The 19,954-nt window shown below is 38.8% G+C and overlaps 2 protein-coding genes across 2 annotated transcripts in view; one reads left to right on the top strand and one right to left on the bottom strand.

Annotated features, from left to right (window-relative positions):
• Positions 1-19,954, top strand: part of CHST7 (carbohydrate sulfotransferase 7) — a 132,138-nt gene that overhangs the window by 60,578 nt on the left and 51,606 nt on the right. The window lies entirely within an intron of this gene.
• Positions 1-19,954, bottom strand: part of SLC9A7 (solute carrier family 9 member A7) — an 83,696-nt gene that overhangs the window by 46,687 nt on the left and 17,055 nt on the right. Inside the window, exons 2-4 of the mRNA XM_067294117.1 lie at positions 3,087-3,286; positions 1,676-1,753; positions 881-957 (exon numbers count right to left, since the gene is read on the bottom strand). Coding sequence (XP_067150218.1) covers positions 881-957; positions 1,676-1,753; positions 3,087-3,286 — 355 coding nt within the window. The remainder of the gene's footprint in view (positions 1-880; positions 958-1,675; positions 1,754-3,086; positions 3,287-19,954) is intronic.

Here is a 19,954-nt window from a genome sequence, read left to right as displayed (position 1 = left end):
TTTACAGATTGGGGGGGGGGGGGGGGGAAGGAGAAACAGAGACTGCTTCCCTGCCCCAAATCCCCCTCAGTATTGTTTCTCCCAACACAGTACACCAACAAAAAGCTCTGCAGTAAGAATATCTTTTAAAGTATTTTGCTTTTCTGAAATTCTATGAATAACAAACTAAGATCACCTATGCAATTCAAGATTTCTGTATTTCAGCATATTCATGCACCAGAGATACACAGTAACATTTGCAGTACAAGTGATTTTATGCAACTAAACCACTGTGACTAATTATCTCAGATTAAATGTGTGTGCATGTGCGTGCATGCACACATGTGTGTGTATATATAAAAACGTGCACACAATACACATTCATATGGGCAATCCTGAGCAACCTGCTTTAGGTGACCCTGCTTGAGCAGTGGGGTTGGACCAGATGATCTCCACAGGTCCCTTTCAACCCCAACTATTCTGTGAACCTGTGCAGGTACGTATGTATGTACATATAAATGAGCTGAAAGGGACATTTCTAAAAACCCGATAGCTAAAATTCTATTACAAGTAGCACCTACAATCTAGATGAAAGTTAGTAAAAGTCTAATAAGATTTGGTTTTGGACTAAATCATTAAATCAAAAACTGAACACTGCTTTTTAGTCGGCTGGAGCTGTCAAGTGATTCAAACTTGACAATATAGTTTGAACGGACATAGTACTATTTAAAGGTCAGATAAACCTCAGCAAAATTTAAGTTTGAATTTTGTCCAGAAAATACACAAATAAAATCGTCCAACAGACAAATCATAAAATTAAGGCAATCTGGAAGACTCAACATTTATTTTATCAACTTAAACTTTAATGTAAAATGGAACTGATATCACAAATTTCACTCACCCAATGATAAAACAAGAGACTGCTGTTCCTAAAAAGGCATATGCCAGAAGGGAGCCCAAATTCCTGAAAAAGTGTCTCTGAATAAGAAAGAAATTTACATACTCATTTAAACAAGTGATATCTCCCATTCAAAAACGCACAGCACAATGTTACACTTACAGAAATACATGGAAAGACCCTAGCATTCCAGATGAAGGTTAGTTACAACAATGTAAATTGTATCCAACTTCAAAAAATTGAATGAACCAAATTTGAACCATATATTAAATCCTAACCGGAGCTTACTGACAGGAAGCTTTCCAAACAAATGTTTATATAATAGATACAAGAGTTGGCTGCAAATCTAAGAAAAAGCCAGCATCACATTAGTAATCATGGTATCTTCAAGTGAGAGAGTGCGCGCACTATCTGGGCCTTCTGGCCATTCCAACACTCCCACCAGGATTCAGGTCTGGGTCTGCTTCTCAGGGTAACTTACTGCATTTTGGCCATTCCAGAAGAACCAGAACAATTCATGGCAAGAAATCCCTTAGTTTCAAACTAAGGTTTCAAGGTTTAAAAAATAAAAATAAAAAAAAAAATAAAAAAAAAAATCAGTAAGATGAAATAAAATTTAATGCACTTGCAGTAAGACATAATATAGTTTTTCTTAAAAAAAAAAAAAAGATGTAGCCAGCTGAGATTTTTCTTACTGCCATAAAAGACATGTTGAAATGAAGACCGCATTCCTGAACAGATCAGCAGTCTCACATTAAAAAGAAAAGGATATTTTCCTCAGGAACTGATTATACTTACCTTCTTCAGGCTATAACCAGCATGAAAAATAATAGGAGGCAACAGAATGTTGAAAAAAACTTCTGGGTCAAATGTTACCTAAAAAATAAAACGTGAAACCTCATATAGAAACAGACACACAAATTGTCCCTCCCCCCCCCCCATTTTTTGAAAACTGCGATTTTTGCTTGTTGAAATAGCAAACAATTTGCTAGGTTGACCCTCCAAAATACTGGCCAGCTCTACACACATGCAGCAGCAAAAAAAAGCCGCAGATTTTCAACGTAAGTAGCTACTAGACAAACAGACATTACATCCATCACCATGATAGCCTTGCAATGGCCCCAAACACTGTCCCTTTCTAAAGTAAGGAAAAAAAAAACAAAAAAAACCCTCCCCCACACTAATAGAAATGATGCTGGAGAAGATATCCCTTATTGTGGCAGATAATGATATTGTATGGATTTGCAGATGAAATGCTGTTTATATTTTTTGTGAGTCTAGCCACTAGCATAGTCATTATAAACCAATCAAGTCACAGATACAAGACTGGTTTTCAAGAAGTGGGATCATCCATCACTTGCAAGTATCTCAGTGGAAGCTGCAGATATCCATGAAAAAGTATAAAGTGAGAAAGGGACAAAAACAACATTTAAAACCTCAACAGATGACCTGCACACATGTGAGATTAACTATGCTCTCTTCACCCACAGAAATGTACACTCACTCCCCAAATGCCATTCATTTCATTTAATTTCAGATGTCTACAGCAGACAGATGTGTACAAGCAGTCACCCAAGGTCTCTTTATAAGTCAGCAGAAAGAAGTATTTTTAGGTTACAATCCTAAAGTTTCAAATCCTATACCTCAAAGTCTACCTTTGCTACACTTCAAAGGTGTTTAATTCCTGCCGTTGAGGCCAAATAGTAGATCTGAGCTACAGTTGGCCAGATGAATTCTATTCCCAATGTCAGATTGTCTCATTTGGTGGACTATGGGGACGTAAAGCAGTAACTATCTCCTGAAAATAAACAGATAAAAAAAACTCTAGGAAAGAAACCACTAAAAACAATCAGTAGTCATTTTTCCTTATATTATGTTATACAAGGAAGCATCAGGTTGTTTCTTCTAATACAGCTAATCTTAGTGAATTCTACAGGTGTTAGCAACATCCATTAAGTCTTAAATAGCAGTCAAAGAATCCGGGAAAGCACTGCATGCAGGCAATGGCACAGAGCTTTGCTAGTAGCAATATAATGCATAAGGTGCTTCTTAATTAAGCCTTGAAATGTTGTTACTATCAGAAATACAGACACTTAATACTACCTAACATCCAACTGGGAGGAAGGGAGGGAAGTATAGATAAAAAGCACAAAGCAGGAGAAACACTCAGCCAGGCAGCACACATCAACAAGAAACGGTCTACCCTCACCTTTCGCAACATGTCATTTTGCTCCACATTGTGGATCTTTCCAGGGCTTATTTCCCCTTTGAGGGTATATTCAAAGAACTTTCCACTGACGTTGACCAGCAGGGTGGTGAATGGCCGGTTCTCCTGTGAGCAGCTGAATGGTTTATCATGGCCACTGGTAGAAGGAGTCCCATACCTCAAGATTACCCCAACAATGAGTCCTGGAAGAGAGTTAAAAATCCATAAGGCGCGTTTGCCACTCCTGTACCCAACTTTCAAGTTTCAAATACCACCTAAGGTAGAATGCAAGAACCTTACAAGCTTATGTGCATCATAAACACATCCTGCAGTGAACAGTTAATATCAGTTTCTTACAAGGGAACAGAGGCCCTAAACATGTTAGAGCTAGTGATAAATTTGTAAAATTTGGTATCTGCCTAAAGAGACAACTAATATTCAATGTCATGTATCTTCTTCCTCACCCTCATTTACACCTCTAAAGTGCAAATCCCTGAGTTGTGCTACAGGCTAAACACTAAGACACATAAAATGCATTTCACCTTTAATCTACACCCGTTAAAATACACCACTGCACTGTGTGGATATACCACTGCTAGAAAATAATGACTGCTGCAAATATATTACCACAACTTAGCTGAAACTGTCTGCCATAGTATTTCAGAGCTGCAGCAGTGATACAGCTTTTTTTGCCTGGCAATTCTAAGCAAGCAAACAATACTAGCTGTAGGATTTCCCACACTCTGCATATGCATGAATTAAAATTCAGATGACGCACCAAGGAGTCAGCTGCATATCTTTTGCAATTATTCTCCATATTTCACAAAAATAATACAGGGTAAAATGAGCAATCATAAGACACATGAGACATGAGATTCAGGAATTAAAAAATAAAAAATAAAAATTACTCAGCCAGCCTAAAAAACACCCCAAAACAACCCCCCCACACACACACAACCAGAAAGCACTGACAGTAAAGAGAGATGCATCAGAAGCACGAGCATTTGTGCGTGCTTAAAAAAACCTGCAAGCTAATGGAAGTGCCATGCCAGCAGGCTGGAGAAGCACATAAGGTCTAAAGTGAGCATTGCCCTTTTACAATGTACTAAGAACAGAACTTAAGTCATACAGAGAGGGCGTATAAGAATATAGGCACAAAATGTTCCTACTCTGGTAAGTAAACAAATTGATACCCACTTAAAGATTCCCCATCCCCTTAAACAATCTGTGATAAATCCCAGTTCCAAACAACTGCAAGGTGAAGATGTATGTTTGTCCATAAAAGAAGTGATGCTTTTGTTGACAAGTCAGTAGCTAACGCTAGCTTTGCTCTCTCTGGCCCACACTCTACATCCATAGATCTGTTTCCCCAGACAGTAAATAAAGTTTAGCAGGTAATAACCAGAGGAATAAACAAGATAAAAGGCTTTTATCTTTAAGTCATAATCTAAAGGGTAAACAAACAGTAAGAAAAAAGGTCAACCAAAAGAACACCCCTCATCATCTTTAAGTTCAGAGTGGAAAAAAACAGTTTTAAAGCAAAAGAAGGTATAACAGATATTAGCTGTGACACTCCAGTGGGCAGTTAGCCTCTGATCCCACTTTCTTTATGATGAGGAAAACAATGGCAAAAAGCTCATTAAAAAGTAATCAGAAGGTTAAGATTTTATTTAGGAGGGAAGTATATACTCAAAGAAAACACGGGAGAGAGATCTATTTCTCAAATGGTGACAATTTAGATATAGAATTTTATATAAATATGCTTTGTAATGATCCCAGGTGTAGTTTACAACTACACATACTGGATGCAACAGAAATGCAGCTATGTATGAAATGACAGATTACAACCTGTCAACTTCAAGCCATTTGCACCATGAAGAATAAAGGGAGACATTTTCCATAAATCCAGCTAGTCAAACGATCAAAACTTTGTTCTCCTCACTCTCCGCATACCTAGTAAGATCTAGGATCCCAGAATGCATCAGGAAGATTTTTTATGTTAAAAATTGATCTGAGATCAGTAAAAAACCCTGTGGTAGATCAGAAACAAGAATGAAAATTGTACAGATTTGATTATACATAATGGTGGCATACAAAACCAGATCTAGACTGCCACTAAATTGAGAATCGAGAGGGAAAATTGTGACAGACAATAGCTCTAGGCTCAAAAAGACAACCATTCAATGAATTCATTGCAAAAGCAGATGGAAAATCCCTCTTGCTATTGCAAGAGGGAGAGCAGGACGTTATCTTACTACAGGATTGGATATAATCCACTTATATATTTTCCTCCTGTAATAAAATATATCAGTTATTTCAAAACAAGTTTTGAAGATGCACCAGTTAAAGCCACAGCTGATGCTTAATATTTGAATTTAGACATACTTGAACCCTCAGTATCCCATGGCCCATTTAACACAGCTACAGCAAAAATCTGTCTTTCATTCCCTTTCTACTGATAAAATACCAAACTTGATGGCCATTGCATAGAGCACCACACAACTTGGGAACGGCCAACCCCTGATGTTTGGCTGCCGTCTTGCGATTCCAGCCACCACTACCATAGCAAAATAACAACAGCAGGATGCAGCTGAGACCAAGGCCTGCAGCTATCACTTTTCCTCAAGGGGGTGAGTGCTGAGGCAGCAGGAGGTCATCAGAAGCAGCAGCAGCAGGCCAAGGCAAGGTGCAATCAAACAGCTAAAGCTGCACAGGGTTTTGCCTCAAATGGAAATAGCTATGAAAACAGAAGAGGCCAAACAGGCCACACAGATTCCATGGCCAGCTTCATCAGCACAAAAGCTAGGCAACTGATAGTTCAAGAGATGAGGTAAAAGAGGGGAAAGTTTCCTGATCTTACAACGGTACAGGCATACAGCTATATTTATCATACAGTCCTCAAATAATAGGTTTTGTACATTAAAACTAAATGTGTCAACTAAGCACATTTGACATCAGGAAAGTAACCTGCAGAAAGCCTGAAGTCTTTAATATTTGTCCAAAACCCTTTGAAGTCTTTCAGGGAAAGCCGTATGGAAGCATCTTCATTTTTCCACTAAGCATCATGTCTTTTACATGCTAAGAAGTTCCTGGAGTTGTTGAATGGCTTCTACATTCTGTTCTCACCTGATAAAGCAACATTAAGAAAGATTATACATTTACTCAATCCCCAGAGGACCCAAACAACCAAAAAACCTAAACAGTTTTCAGGCAGACTGAACAGTCTGATTTACAACTTCAGAAAGGATGCCCTTCTAAGCTCTACACTGGCACTTATGTGTTAAAAGGAAGACACATTCATCCTTTATAAATTCTCTCCAGATAATTGACTTAAATCAATTCTGAAAGGCCAGCGTTGCAGCTTCAAAACAAAACTGGAAAAAAAAACCCCAAAAACCCAGACTCAGAATTGCTTGATAGACAAACCCAGTGGAGTACTCTAGTCTTACTTCAGCAGCAATTTCTAGCATGTTAATACAAGCCTAAATTCAGTACAGCACCGTCTCTTACATGGAGGTGAGGGAAAGGAAGGGATGCTAGAAACTAAGAAGGGATACAGAAGAAATAGTGTACAATTTCCAAGTGACTTCCTCACCACAAGGGCTCACTGATGAAGAACTAATGAAGAACTTGGATCAACAGAGCAAATATTTGTCTGGAACACTTCAGAACATTTTAGCTCTTCAGAAGGAAACCTCTAGGGCCACTGATCTAGCACTGCCTTTTACTGCAAAATTGTCAAATGAGGAAAAGCTGGAAGCGGGTGCACTCACAACAGAGTCTCAAAAAGAAAAATCTCAAAAGTTAATACTTAATGCCTTGCACATGTGTAACTTCTATTCTCACTTCTTACACATCAAGCATTAAGCCAATACCTTGCCTGCATGCTACTTATCATGTAACTGGTACACAAAGAACATCTTGCTGGAAATAAAGCATGAAAAAGTATAGGAATATTTTTTTAAGAGAACCACTAGTGCTAATAAAAACCCCTGAATTTGGACAAAGTCAACATCAATCTGACAACATGCCATTTAAAATGGCATATTCAACTTTGAGCACAGAAGTCACTGAAGTGAGAATAAGACTTCAGACAAGAATGCACAAAGGCTAGCATCTGTGTCTGGTCAGAATTGAGTTCTGCCTTGGTTTTCCAAGCATTTTTTAAAGAATTAGAACTGAGATTTCATAGCACTTCAACAGTCAACAGTTTTCAGCAACTGAAGATGCATCCAATCAGTGTATAACTCAAGCCTCTTTAGATACTGTTTCTTTCATATGTTCCCTGTAAAAAACAGGCACTGAATACTGAGGTTTTAACTGTATGCAGTACAATCTATATTAACTGCAATTTAGCCTTAAGAAGAGGAGACTACAGATCTTACTGCTGTCTACAACTACCTAATTGGAAGACATAAAAAAGAGCAAGCCAGACTTCTCAAAAGTGCACAGTGATTAGGACTAGAGGCAACCAACGAGTTGCAACACAGGAAAATCTGATCACATACAGGAATTTTTAAGTTTTTTTTTTAAAACCATGAAGTAGTTACATACCAGAACAGGCTACCCAGAGAGGCTGTAATTTCCATCCTTGCAGATAATCAAAATTTGCCTGAACATGGCCCTGAGCAACCTGATCTGCTTGGGCCTGCATTGAGCAGAGGGTAGGACACGATGACTTCCACAGGTCCCTTTCAAACTAGATTATTCTGCGATTCATACTCCTTCCTACAAACATTCAGACCCCTCAGACAGGTACTTTATGCTGCATAGATTTCTTTAAAAGCAACTTTGTTATTTCTAGGGTTGTGACAGGGATTCTGGGGCTTTGGTTTTGGTTGTTTCTTTAAACCACAGAGACAGCACTGCTGATTCTAAATTTGTTAGTCAAAGAGGAACAAGGGCCACAACTTCCTCTTTGGGATGCAGACAGAAGAGGATGACCGAGAGATGTTCAAGTACTGTTAATGCCATAATGACATAAAAGCAGATACTGTGCTGCAGTAACAGAGGAGAAGCTTGCTAGTAGTCTTTTATTTTTCTTCTAATGTAATAGAAGTAAGTTTTGATACTGATACCACAGCAAATCACTGCCTAGTTTGTCAAGTGAGGCAGCACTATCAGTGATAAGACCGAATTTCACCTGGGTGCACAGCCTGCCTGCCCCAGCAAAGAGAAAGGCAGAGTAGCCTATTCTGGGTACTTGGACACCAGTTTCCTACTGGTCCAAGGTGATGGTGGGTGAAAGACTTGCTTGCTTTTGAACAGCCATACAAAAGAAATGTAAAAAGGATTTCATAACATTTAAAAGTCTAAAATTTTCCTCTATATTCACAAGCTAAGCTTCTTACCAGCTTGATGACCAAGAATCAAAGATGAAGAAAAACTTGGCAAGAAAGATGAAAGAAAACCATGCTTGAATGTTCTAGGCAAAAGTCTAATAATAATACACAATATTAATAACATAATTTCACTATATTTACTATAAGTGTATACTATACACTTATTTTACTATAGGATGTTTATTTGTGTGCATCATGATACCACAGCTGGAATGTTTTATTTTTAAATAACCTGAAATAGCAATAGAGGAAGCATTTTTCCTAATACAGGGTCAACCTTTGAACTTTGGAGTCCATACCTTCAAATCTGACAACAATTTATTAGGAGTTTCAAATCTTCTTACAAACAAAACTGTTCAAGAGCTTTTCCTGATCCAGAACTGAGCCAGTAATGTTGTATTTAAACTAATCAAATCAGAACTTTACATATCACCTACAGAAGAGCTAGCAATCCACTGTCCTCTTACTATTTGCTTGCCATTCACTGTACTTGTATATAATGGAGTGCAGAGGAAGACCAACCAACCACCCCTTGAAGAAAGGTTAAGCAAGTGGCTGCTGTGCTGCAGACCTCCATAAGCATTGCTAATCCATTAACTACTTTCTTAACGATACAATACTTCCAACACGGGATTTGTCTGCTTGTCACATTGCTGCAAGAGGTGCAAACTTTGAATAATGGGAAGACTGCTTTGAAAACAGTCCTTGTCTTTGGTATTTACACTGCTGAACATACGCTGCAAGACAAGTCCTCACTTCATTTCAGTAAAAGAGCATTTTTGGGCAGGGAATGGAGGCAGGTGATGATAATTCTTGAAATCTAAAGGAAGATTTTGGGATATAGAGAATCTAAAATGCCAAACACCACAGATTCAAGGTCATGCTTTCTCATTGCCTTAGAGCCAGTTTAGATAGAGAAGTTAAAGCGCAGTAAACATGGTGTGGATTAATGCTGCTCTGCACTAATTCTTCCATGTAGATGCATGCAATTGTGCTTTGGACAAATTTGTAAAAATCAGGTTATTCAGCTTTTAAGGAGGAAGTCGGACTAAACATGCTTTGAATTTAAATAAACAAATAACTCCCCCACCCTCTATGATTCGCATCTAGTTGAATTGCGGTAACTACAACACGAATTTAGGAATGCCTGTGCAAACACTCAAATAAATCTGGGCTGCCATAATCATTTTTTATAAATTTGTAGAAGGCAAGTTGTATCAGAGCTCTCAGTCAATTTGCAGCTTGAGTTGGAGGCTCAGTTCCTCTGCGAAGGAGAGGAAACCACCCCATTCTCTTCTCGTACCTTTAACTACTGATAATCGGGTTGGAGAAGGGGGTAGGGATGCCTCAGAGCTCTTTTTCAGATCACATTATTATAACATGATCCATACACTCATAGTATGTATAGTGATATAGTCAGAAAAGAATTTGTGAACCACATATAAAGAGGCAGACATTGTGCATTAGAGAATGAAGCATCTTACTGAAAATATGGTTAAAGAAAAGGGTTAAGAAGAAAAATCATTTAAAAAGACAACTATCTCAAACAGAAGACTGCTTGGCAAATTTCAATAGTTGCTGATCTCAAATTACTAAATTTCACACAGAACAGTTATAACCCCAGAAAAATTAAAGTGTTCCAAATAACTTGGAGAGATGAGTAAACACTATTAGCAAGATGGCAATCACAGAAGTCTGTGGCAAAGTGATAATCAGTAGGAAAAAAATCCCCTTGAATTCCCCCCTGAAATCTAACATTCAGGAAAAAGACTGAGTTGGAAAAATGCCCACAAGTCCAACAGCCTAAACTGAAAGCTTAGCCCCAGAAAAGACTGCCCTGTGGTAAGAACATGTGGCCTCTGGTCCAAGCATGAGACTGTGAGTCAGAGTTCCTTACCCATTTCCCAAATTTAGCAATGATTCAGTGGAAGAGGACAAACCACATAAAACAATTTAGAGAGACATTCAACTTAAAGAAATAAGATACCACAGTTATAAAAAGCACAAATATTTGTCAGAGATTACAAAGAAGGTTAGAGGCTGTAACTAATCTCAACTCTCCTTGTTCATTTGTTTTCCAGTTCATTTACTGCATAACCATCGTTTCATATAACACAGATGTAACAAAGCATTTGCTGTCAAATATTTTTTATACATAAAATTTAAAAAGATGCTTTGTTCTTTCAGGAGCAGAAGCATTCACTCTTAGCTGTAAAACCTCAAGCAGTGAAAGCCATACACATACAGTACTAGAGCCACGAGCAGCAACGGGCCAACAACAAAAACACTAGCTTCAGTCACACTGTGCCTCTTTCCCTGCTCCATACGGAAATGGCTTCTTAACAGAGCACCAACTGCGACTAGTCCCAATCCCCAGCTGCAGGAACAGAGCTCTTTCAGTGCAGACTTCTAAAGAAGATGATGAAGACCCTGAAAACTGAGATGCTTTCCCCCGCGGAATCTTTGCAACCATACCAGCAGGTGCACTGTGGGAAAGAACAGCAGGAACAGCAGCACCGTGTTAGGTAACAGAAAAACTTTCTATTTATTCATTCCATTTTGTTACTGCTTTTCTCATGATTTGCATATGCATAGTAGATATGGTTGGCATATCTCAAACAGGAGGCTACAACTTCCTCAGAGTCCAAAAAGAATAATCCCATGCTGTTTGTTACAAAAACCTTTGCAGTAATAACACCCGGCTCAGACACTAGCAGGAAATGAAACCTCCATGCTTAAAAGAACCCCAGCCAATAAAAGCTTTTTGTGCCTCTCCTTGCCCCCCACATATATGCCATAAAGCTTCAGCAGAAGGGTTTATTAATCTGTCATTGCACAGAGTCACCCTTCAACCCGAAACCCAGCTGAAACTCATGAAGCAACAGCAATCTTTGCTGACAGTCATTTAATTTTGAGGGTTTGACACACAGGAGAGACTGGAGGGGGAAGGGGCAGGAAACATATCCATCTCGGCATGGCTTTGTTTTCAAAGGCTCCATGACAGCTACAGAGAGCTAGCTGTTAACTATAGATAAGCCTGTTTTGTAGCTAACAGGAGTTTAGTATCCCAGTCTCAGGTCTTCATTCATTTGATAAATATTTACAAGTTTAAAGTGATAGAAATGTATGGAGTCCAACATACTAAAAAATATTTCAGGGAGCTTCTGATTATGACACCAGCCCAAGCAAAGTGTTAGGAATAAAAGAAGGAATAAAAAAATGGAAAGAAGTTTGAGCAAGGTGACTGCACTAAAAACTGCATCAAACAGATTTTAAGCTGTCTGAAGAGAACTTACTTCTCTCTTCCCTAAAGTCTTTTTGCTCCAAGCCACATCCATTTACCAAGAGAACAGTCTCCTAACTGTAGAACAGATAAAGTTTTCAAGCTGACTGAATTTTGAAGGAAATTCTTTTTGCTGAGGCAAGCTCCAAGTTCTGTAGCTGTGGGCAGAAGACTGGCTGGTGCTTATAAACAAGATAAATCTGTGGCTTGCAGGGAAATGCACCTACCCAAAAGACAGAAAGTCACAGAGTTGTCACCTTTTCTGTGATCATTATGTTTGATCACACAAGTCGTTATTACAACCTCCCCTCCCTCCGATATCTCAACAGAAGATCTATTCCATCTTGTAAGGGTAACTTTCTGCTTACAGAAGTCTCCTAAAGCAGAGTTGAGGAGTCATTTGTCCCCTCTATTTTGCCTTTCTGGGTGACTGCTCTGAGCACAGGCACTTTGGTCGCCATAGCCTTCCCACGAAAACAACATCATTCTTGATCTCTCCCACTCTACAGCTATTTAACCCGCTGACCCAGCTACTCTGACACACATCCTGCTTCACATGCTAGGAACCACTACCACTTGATCAAGACTGCCTTTTCTGCCTTCATATATAGCAGAAACTTTAACAAGTCATTTTAGTACTAACCAGTCATTTTAGTACTAACTGTACCAATCAGGCAAATGACTTCTGCTGAAGTCTGTAGTGCACAAGCAGCTTTATGAGACTTCCTTCCTTCTGACCAGTTCCCATGAACTAGAGAAGAAAATTGTGCTTAGGGCTGCAACAAGAAAAACACCCCAAACCCATGCCTGCTCCAGGACGCTCATCGTGCAGAGCTCCCAGAGGAGAGCTTCCCAACTTAAGCAGCCTGTTACCACCCTCCTCCCAACCCACCCTACAAGGTCCCAGTCACTACCTTCTTGCTCTGCCCCCACTACAGACTGTTGCCTTCTTGCCCAACCTCCTAAATCTCAGATGCTTTGTCTGCTATTTTCACAGTCCTTTCCATCTTCAGTATCAATGGCACTGGCATGGTGCCCAAGCAATCATATTTATTTGAGCTCTCCTCTGCATCCCACCTCAACTCTAACCCTGGCATTCTCACTAGTGATTGGGAACCTGTGATCTCACATGCCCTCCTAATCCAAAGGTTGTGGGTGAGACCAAATAAAATCAGATTTATTAGAGCTGAACAGCAGCCAGCCCCCACTACACGGAAGCATCTGACCCCATAACTGTGAGGACAACTGCTAACACTACAAGGGCTTGCTTGGTGTAGTCCTCTTGGCAGCAGGTTGGAAAAGGTGAGGAGTGAAACATCCTTCCAAAGGCTCATCTCTCTCACAGCGGCAGAATCACAGTGCCAGCACCCCATGAGATTGCTCCTATCAGCTTAGCCATTTTATACACATAAGTATTTAAACTGTCTTTTGGGCATCCATTCCTCTTCCCCACATGCTTCTCTCCTTCTTAAATACAACTTTGAGAACAAAAAAATATCAGAGATCCTCAGACTGAACCAGTAGGTTTTCCACACCAACTGTTTTGACAAAACAAAAACTAAAATTTGCTTTATAGTGATTTTGCATATGTCTAAAAACACTTCTTACATCCCAAGATGGGTGGATGCTCTTTCAGAAAGATACCAAGACCAGAAGGATCTTTTATTTCACTCACTTTACAGCACTGCACTTTCAGGGCTGCTTCAGATAATCATCATCACAACATCCTCCAAAGTTTCTGACATTGTTTTGTGTGACATGATTTTTGCCAAAACAATCACAAGGAGATAACTACATCTAACTAGTTCAGTCACATTGACTTCAGCAATTTTATGTGAAAAAAGTTAAATCGCATGCTGCATATATAGAAAAGTTTAAAACTAGTAACTTATACATTTGCCAGCAGAAAACACAAACAACTCCCACTTTCTGAAAAACTAGAGGGCAAGGGACTGACTTGCACCCAGACATGCAAGGTAACACAGAGAATAAGTAGGCCATGAAACTAAGCACTGCCGCCCATCATATAAGTCCTTTACCATTTTTGCATACACTTTTTTTTTTTAATTCATCAACCACATTACTGCTCAGACATCACTTTCATGACGTCTTAATTTTATTTTTCCATTTAGATTTTTCAAGCGAAATAAGATACAGCATCAGCTAATTCTGGCTTCACTTCACTTTCACTTCTCTAAATACATTCTTTTCTTAGACTAACAAAATGCTTGACACAGTAATACACATGCCAGTCATAACATTCAATATAATACAGTACATTTTCTCTAGCCTACATCTACCATAAAACAGACAAAACCCCCAAAACATTGGTTTGTGTTGATAATAGGTTACACCACCTTGCATTTGAGTGCTGAGAGAACCTAAACGTGTCAAGATTGTCCAAAAAGAGAGAGTTCTTCTCAGAGAACATGCAAGTCTTTACAACAAGCTTTTCATTTTTAAATCGCAAGCTAGTACTATTGTTTTTAGACAACGTGGTTAAGAGAGGGATGTTTATTTGGCCACTTGGAAAACCATCTCCTGAAAATTCAAGTAGTACTTACTCCAAGATTGGTCACCATATGAATTTGCTGGTAAAAGGGCAGTGTGTGTGCACTTAGTAGTGTCCTTACAACCCACAAATTTGTCTGGTAGTTACCTCAGTACACAAAGACTGCATATCTGCTTCACTGGAAGTAAACTATCTGGGGCAACTCATTGTAAGCTTCCGTTTTGCCTCCACCAAGTTGAGTTTTGGTAAAATAATTCTGTACAACTTAACAATCAGAGAAGCTGCTAGGATGAATGAATGGCACTTATCCAGAGGCATCAGGAAACAGTTGTTACCTCATCCTTTTCCAAGCACTCAAGCTTACAAGCTAACAAGAAAAAAAACAGTCAAAGCCTATGCTTGCCTGTTCCTCCCATTCCCACTCCAGGCCCTAAATCAGAAAATAACTTTTCCTTTAATCCCAATATGTTTGAGGCTTTAGGCGCACCTGTGGTGGGGCATTTTCAGCCCAACAGAATACCTCCTATATCTCAGAAGCTGCAGGAGCCTTTGGGCCTGTGTTACCATTTAATAAGTCTCAAAGTATTACAACTGAGCTCATTTATGCCCATTGGCTAACACTGGATCTGCTCTGTGTAATTTGTATAAAACAGAAATCCACAGAAGTGCTATAAATGGAAGCTGGATTTTTGCAAACATTGAAAGTACTTGGTGCACTTTAAGAAATGTGTTCTTATTTAATGATTTGCCTTTTAAAAGCCATTAGCAGTTTGCAACAGCTTCCACACATTTATCTTTCAGATAGTTCTTTGAGATAGGTGGGAAAAAGAATAGTAATCAACTGAAAACAAACAAACAAAAATTACAATGTCCAAGTATAAGCATTGACTGAGGTCTGACAAACAAATCAAATATTTAAGTTCAAACTTGCGTTCAAACTCTAAGGACATGTTAGAAGTAAAAACAGATGATCTCAAACTGTTTACAAATTTCATGCATAACTGAGTAAAATAAATAAATAAATAAAAATCAAGTTTTGACTCAAGCCTCCAGAAAAATTAGAAAATACACTTTTTTTCATTTAGATGTCAGCTGAAAGTTACTTGCTAAAACCACTTTCAAGACCTAAAAAGCCACTTTTGTGGGCTAAAAAAATTTTTGAGTTTTTTTGGGGGGGAAGAGTTTCAGAAGACTGAAATAATAGTTACCAAACTGTATAACTTAGAGTGCTACTTTTCAATTTCAATAACCACCTTCTTATTCAAAAAATAATCTAGAAGCGTTACAATGCTTAGCATGGATTTTCTTGGCGAACTATGCCAATAAAATTACAAATACTTTTATGGCTTGTGCATGAATTTCTAGAATTGAGAGAAAATAACTTACTAGGTAAGGCTCTGCAGAAAGAAGGAAGCAAGAATCTTTGCTTCAACTGCCTGAAAGCCAGAAAAGGCAGCTGTTTGAATAGCAACCTTCAACTCGAGCTAGCAACTTTAGGTTACAAGGTGCAGAGGATGAACAAATAAGCCCTGTCAAAGTCATGGAAACCTGTAGATAGTCAGCAATCTTGAAAATTGACTCCTCCGTATCCAAAGACAAAATGAGAGCTGGACTTAAGTTTGGAAATAAAGAGCCCTAATTTTCACAGATACTGCCTAAACCAGTTTATCCAGACTCCATATTTTTCTGGGATTTCTCACACCTCCTAGCTGGAGGAGGGAAAAAAAAAAAGAAAAAGTTTGTCCTCATGGAGCAGCCCCACCTTTTCCAGCAGACCTTTATCTGCAGCTGTGAATCTTGTCATTTCACTGATGGAAGCAGCTTTGCCTCACTGATGCATTTCCTGCTTTATCCATCAGACATGGTGTTGCAAGCACACCTCTAAATTTGGAGTCTGAGGAGAACTACAGCAAAGCCGCAAGACAATTTTTGAAAAACCACTTCTTACCACTTAGATACCAGAGTATCGGACTCATTAAATATTAAGGCCAGACAAACTGCAGAGATGTCAACAAGACTCAAGACTGCTTTCAACACTGATAGAGTGAGTGGTCCCTATGGTATCCTCTCCTAATGTTGAGGCAGATTTTGCAAAATGCACACTTGTATGAAAATAACTTTGGGGGTTTTTTTGCAAATAAAAGGCAGAAAATATTTCTGTCAGAAATGGTATTTCATAGTTCCAATTTCTGAGGAAATGTCTCACAAAAGCAAGGCAATTTCTGTCAAATAAAGTTTGTATGAGTTATTTTGCTAGGCTTAAGTCATATCCTTATTAGTGCCTGTACTTTAAATTCAATTTACTGTAAGAGTTTAACTAAATACCTTCATTTAACTTATTTTAAAGGGATTTGAAAAGCAAGTCAAGACTTCCGAATAAAAAAGTGACAGTAGAGAAATGACTTTGTATTGCAGCTATTATTAAAACAGTCACTTATTACACTAGAAAGAAAACTTTGAATTAGCTCATTAGTACCTCCAAAGGGGTGTCCGTCACAGTTCTGTCATTGGTTAAGAAAAGTTAGAAAGAATTATGCACATCTCCCTAGGTTATCACATTTACCTTACTCAAAAGTACAGGAAAGAGATTCATGGGACAACACAAATCACAGACCTTGGAACAAGGAGGGCACAATGAGATAGCTGAAAGAGTGAAGAAACACAGGACCTTGACAGACTGGAAAAGATAAGAAAAACGATCACCAAAAGCAGACTACAAAGAAGAGGCTGCAACCAACACTGCATGGAGCTGCAATCCTTTACTTGTGCCTTCCCTCCATTACTACTACCTCACTTTATCTTCGCTCGAACACCAGATGTTTACACAAAGCATTTAAAGTTTCACACTCTGCAGATGCGGCACAATAAACTTCATTTCAGTTTGCTTAGAAAATTACCTCTTTATTCCTAGAAATGGCAGGCAGAACATGAGAGCCTTGCACTGGACCAGACAGCTCAAAAATTAAATCCAGCTTAATTCTAACAAACACCTCAGATTTACTCTAAGAGCAGACTTGTTACGACTCAAAAGAAGCTGTGGCACATTAGGCCCACATCCTGCTTGTTACAAAATTTGGAAGGGACATTAAAAAGATGGGTCTTTTCCAAAAGTGACAAAGGCTTATGGTGAAGCCTGCAGAGCTGGATTCAAGGCTTGTGTCTTTAAGAACTTCTGGGTGACGCTAACACTCAAAAGCCACCCTCAGAAGTGCTCATGACTTGTGCATTCCTGAATCAGAAGGTATTTAGAGGTCTGGTTTGCAAGAGCACTGGGCTTTCCAAGCTTCACTGATAGTCAATAAAAGCATATCAGAGAGCACTAGATTTTTTTTTTTTAATTAAAAAAAATCCCAATCCTAGACATTGAGAAGGACAACTAAAGAAAAAATAATAATAATCAGTGAATGTTTTGATCTTTTTCCTTGCCACAGTTCCTCACCTGCAAGATGATGTAATAGCACTCCCCTGCAAACATTTCCCTGTAAGTCACAGGATCTAACAGACAGAATTTGGTGACTCCTCAATGACTGGGCATCATATAGCCAATCAAAGAATAGGAGAGGGAAGGAGAAAAACTTTACAGAGATAAGTTACATGATGAGAGTTCCACATATCCCATACCAGCTCTCTTCTTTAAGCCAAGAAGAGACAGCTGTGAGGAAGCTAGGTCTTGCAAGTCTACATCCTCTATGAGGTGACATTTGTTGTTTTGGATGCCCTCAATGCCTCACACAATACAGGGGAATTACTCTTAATCACTGCTAGAGGCACAGTATCCTCAAACCCAAGAATAAAACACAACTTGGGCTATGCAGTTAGAAGCTGGAGCATAGAAAAGGTATACTGACATGAAGGAGATGATAATTTACTTAGAATTGATGTACACAGAGCACAGGTTGGTCTAACATCTTTTTGGAATGTGACACAGTCATTGCTTTTGTAGTTTCCAAAAGACCTGCTGAAATATCCCAAGAGTTCACATGATCATGTAATATAGTAATATTGAGCATCTTTATTTGATTTTCAATGCAGGAAGTAGCATGGAAGCTAGCTAGCATGAATGCACTACACAGGCCGCTTCCTTCAGAATGAAGCATCAAAATTATCACATAGGAACATGAAAAAATACCTGTGACATGAATATACCAACGCAAATCAAGCCTAACAGATAACAGTTGGGCAACTGATGCCAAAAGAAGCACAAATATTCAGCCAGCAACTTCTATCAGCAATGATCATAGATATATTGATGTCAGGAAATGCAGTCACACTGATTCCTGCCAAACTGATGAATGCATATACATTAATAGAGAACTGCATAAAGTATATCACTATATGCTCAAGTCTAGCATTAGTGAAGGTCCTGAAGATGGCAACTGCGCGCAAGATGATTTCACTGAAGAATTAAGAGAACAATATTCAAAATATGCACCTAGATGGACTATATAGCACTGTCATGCCTTCATCAAGGGATATATAAATAAATGTGCATATCTCGCTCTCTCTCTCTCTCGGTTAAATAGTTACCCCTTTCAAGCTCTTGGCTTGCTGTTCAAAGACTCTTTATGCAAGGCTTGTCATTAAGAACACAACTGTCACAAGAAAGATACCGTTCAGGAAAGGTTACATCTAAGAGTCTATAGCTACAGATGTCTTCAAAAAGCACCACCAACATTTGCCACCTCAGCAACTGTATGAGCACCCGAAGTCTCTGGGTTTGCTGTTAACTCAACCAAAACATTTGAAGTGCCCAGATTCCCTAGTGAAGGCATCACAGAAAACCCATACAGGCAAGAAAACATTCTTTAGATAAGAATGTTCATACTGGGTGCAGTAAATAAGACAATGCTAACATGGGGCCCCAGGTGTTATATTTAGTTCATGCAGGTGCTAAATTAACTAGCAATGATGGATTTGGACGCCCAAGTCATGAAAGGCTTCCGTTCCATTCCAATCTGCACATTCAGTACCTAGTACAATAGTCACCCACACCCTGAATAATACATTACTAAGCAACTTAATTCTAATTATTTATTTTAAATGACATTAATAGGTAAAATATTAGGCAGCTAGTACAAAGTTTTGGTAGCAGTTAACACCAGGTTGGTCTATTAAGAGCACATTGACAACATGAGATGTTATTTAATTGCTCTGGTATTGGAGCACTAGGAACTGATGCATGTTATGTAACAGTATAGCAACTGCCCCGTGGCCATGTATTCCCGATCCCTGTAATTAGAAGAGACTAATACCACTGAGGATAGAACCACTGAACTGCTTTATCAGAACTCTGCGTAAAGCTTTCAGTTACTACCAACCACCACTAGAGGCTAAAGACACATGACAGAGGCAACAAAGAGGAATCTAAACGCTTGCAACTCGTAGAAGTTACAGTACAATTTCTATTTGCGAAGAGATCAAAGATCGTTTCGGACTCCAAAATCAACTAATCCTCATCCAATATGGCAAGGTTTTCTTTTTTCAGTGTTTCTGGTACAATATAATGCACCATCCCACTTGGAATCACAAGTAGCATTTTGTATGTATGATAGATAAGTACAGCTAGCAATGGGAAGTAGAATTAAAATCTAAAGTTACAAGCTTTTAGTGAGAAAAACAACAACCACCACCACCACACTTGAGAGACACACCAGTATATCACATACTGTCTTGGAATACATTCTCTGTCACTAGTCTTTAACGCTTTTATTAAAACTGGTAAGTTATCTAAAGC

The sequence above is a fragment of the Apteryx mantelli genome, chromosome 1 (genome assembly GCF_036417845.1).
Source record: "Apteryx mantelli isolate bAptMan1 chromosome 1, bAptMan1.hap1, whole genome shotgun sequence".
In the NCBI taxonomy this organism is placed as follows: Eukaryota; Metazoa; Chordata; class Aves; order Apterygiformes; family Apterygidae; genus Apteryx; species Apteryx mantelli.
This window is presented reverse-complemented; position numbering and strand designations above follow the sequence as displayed.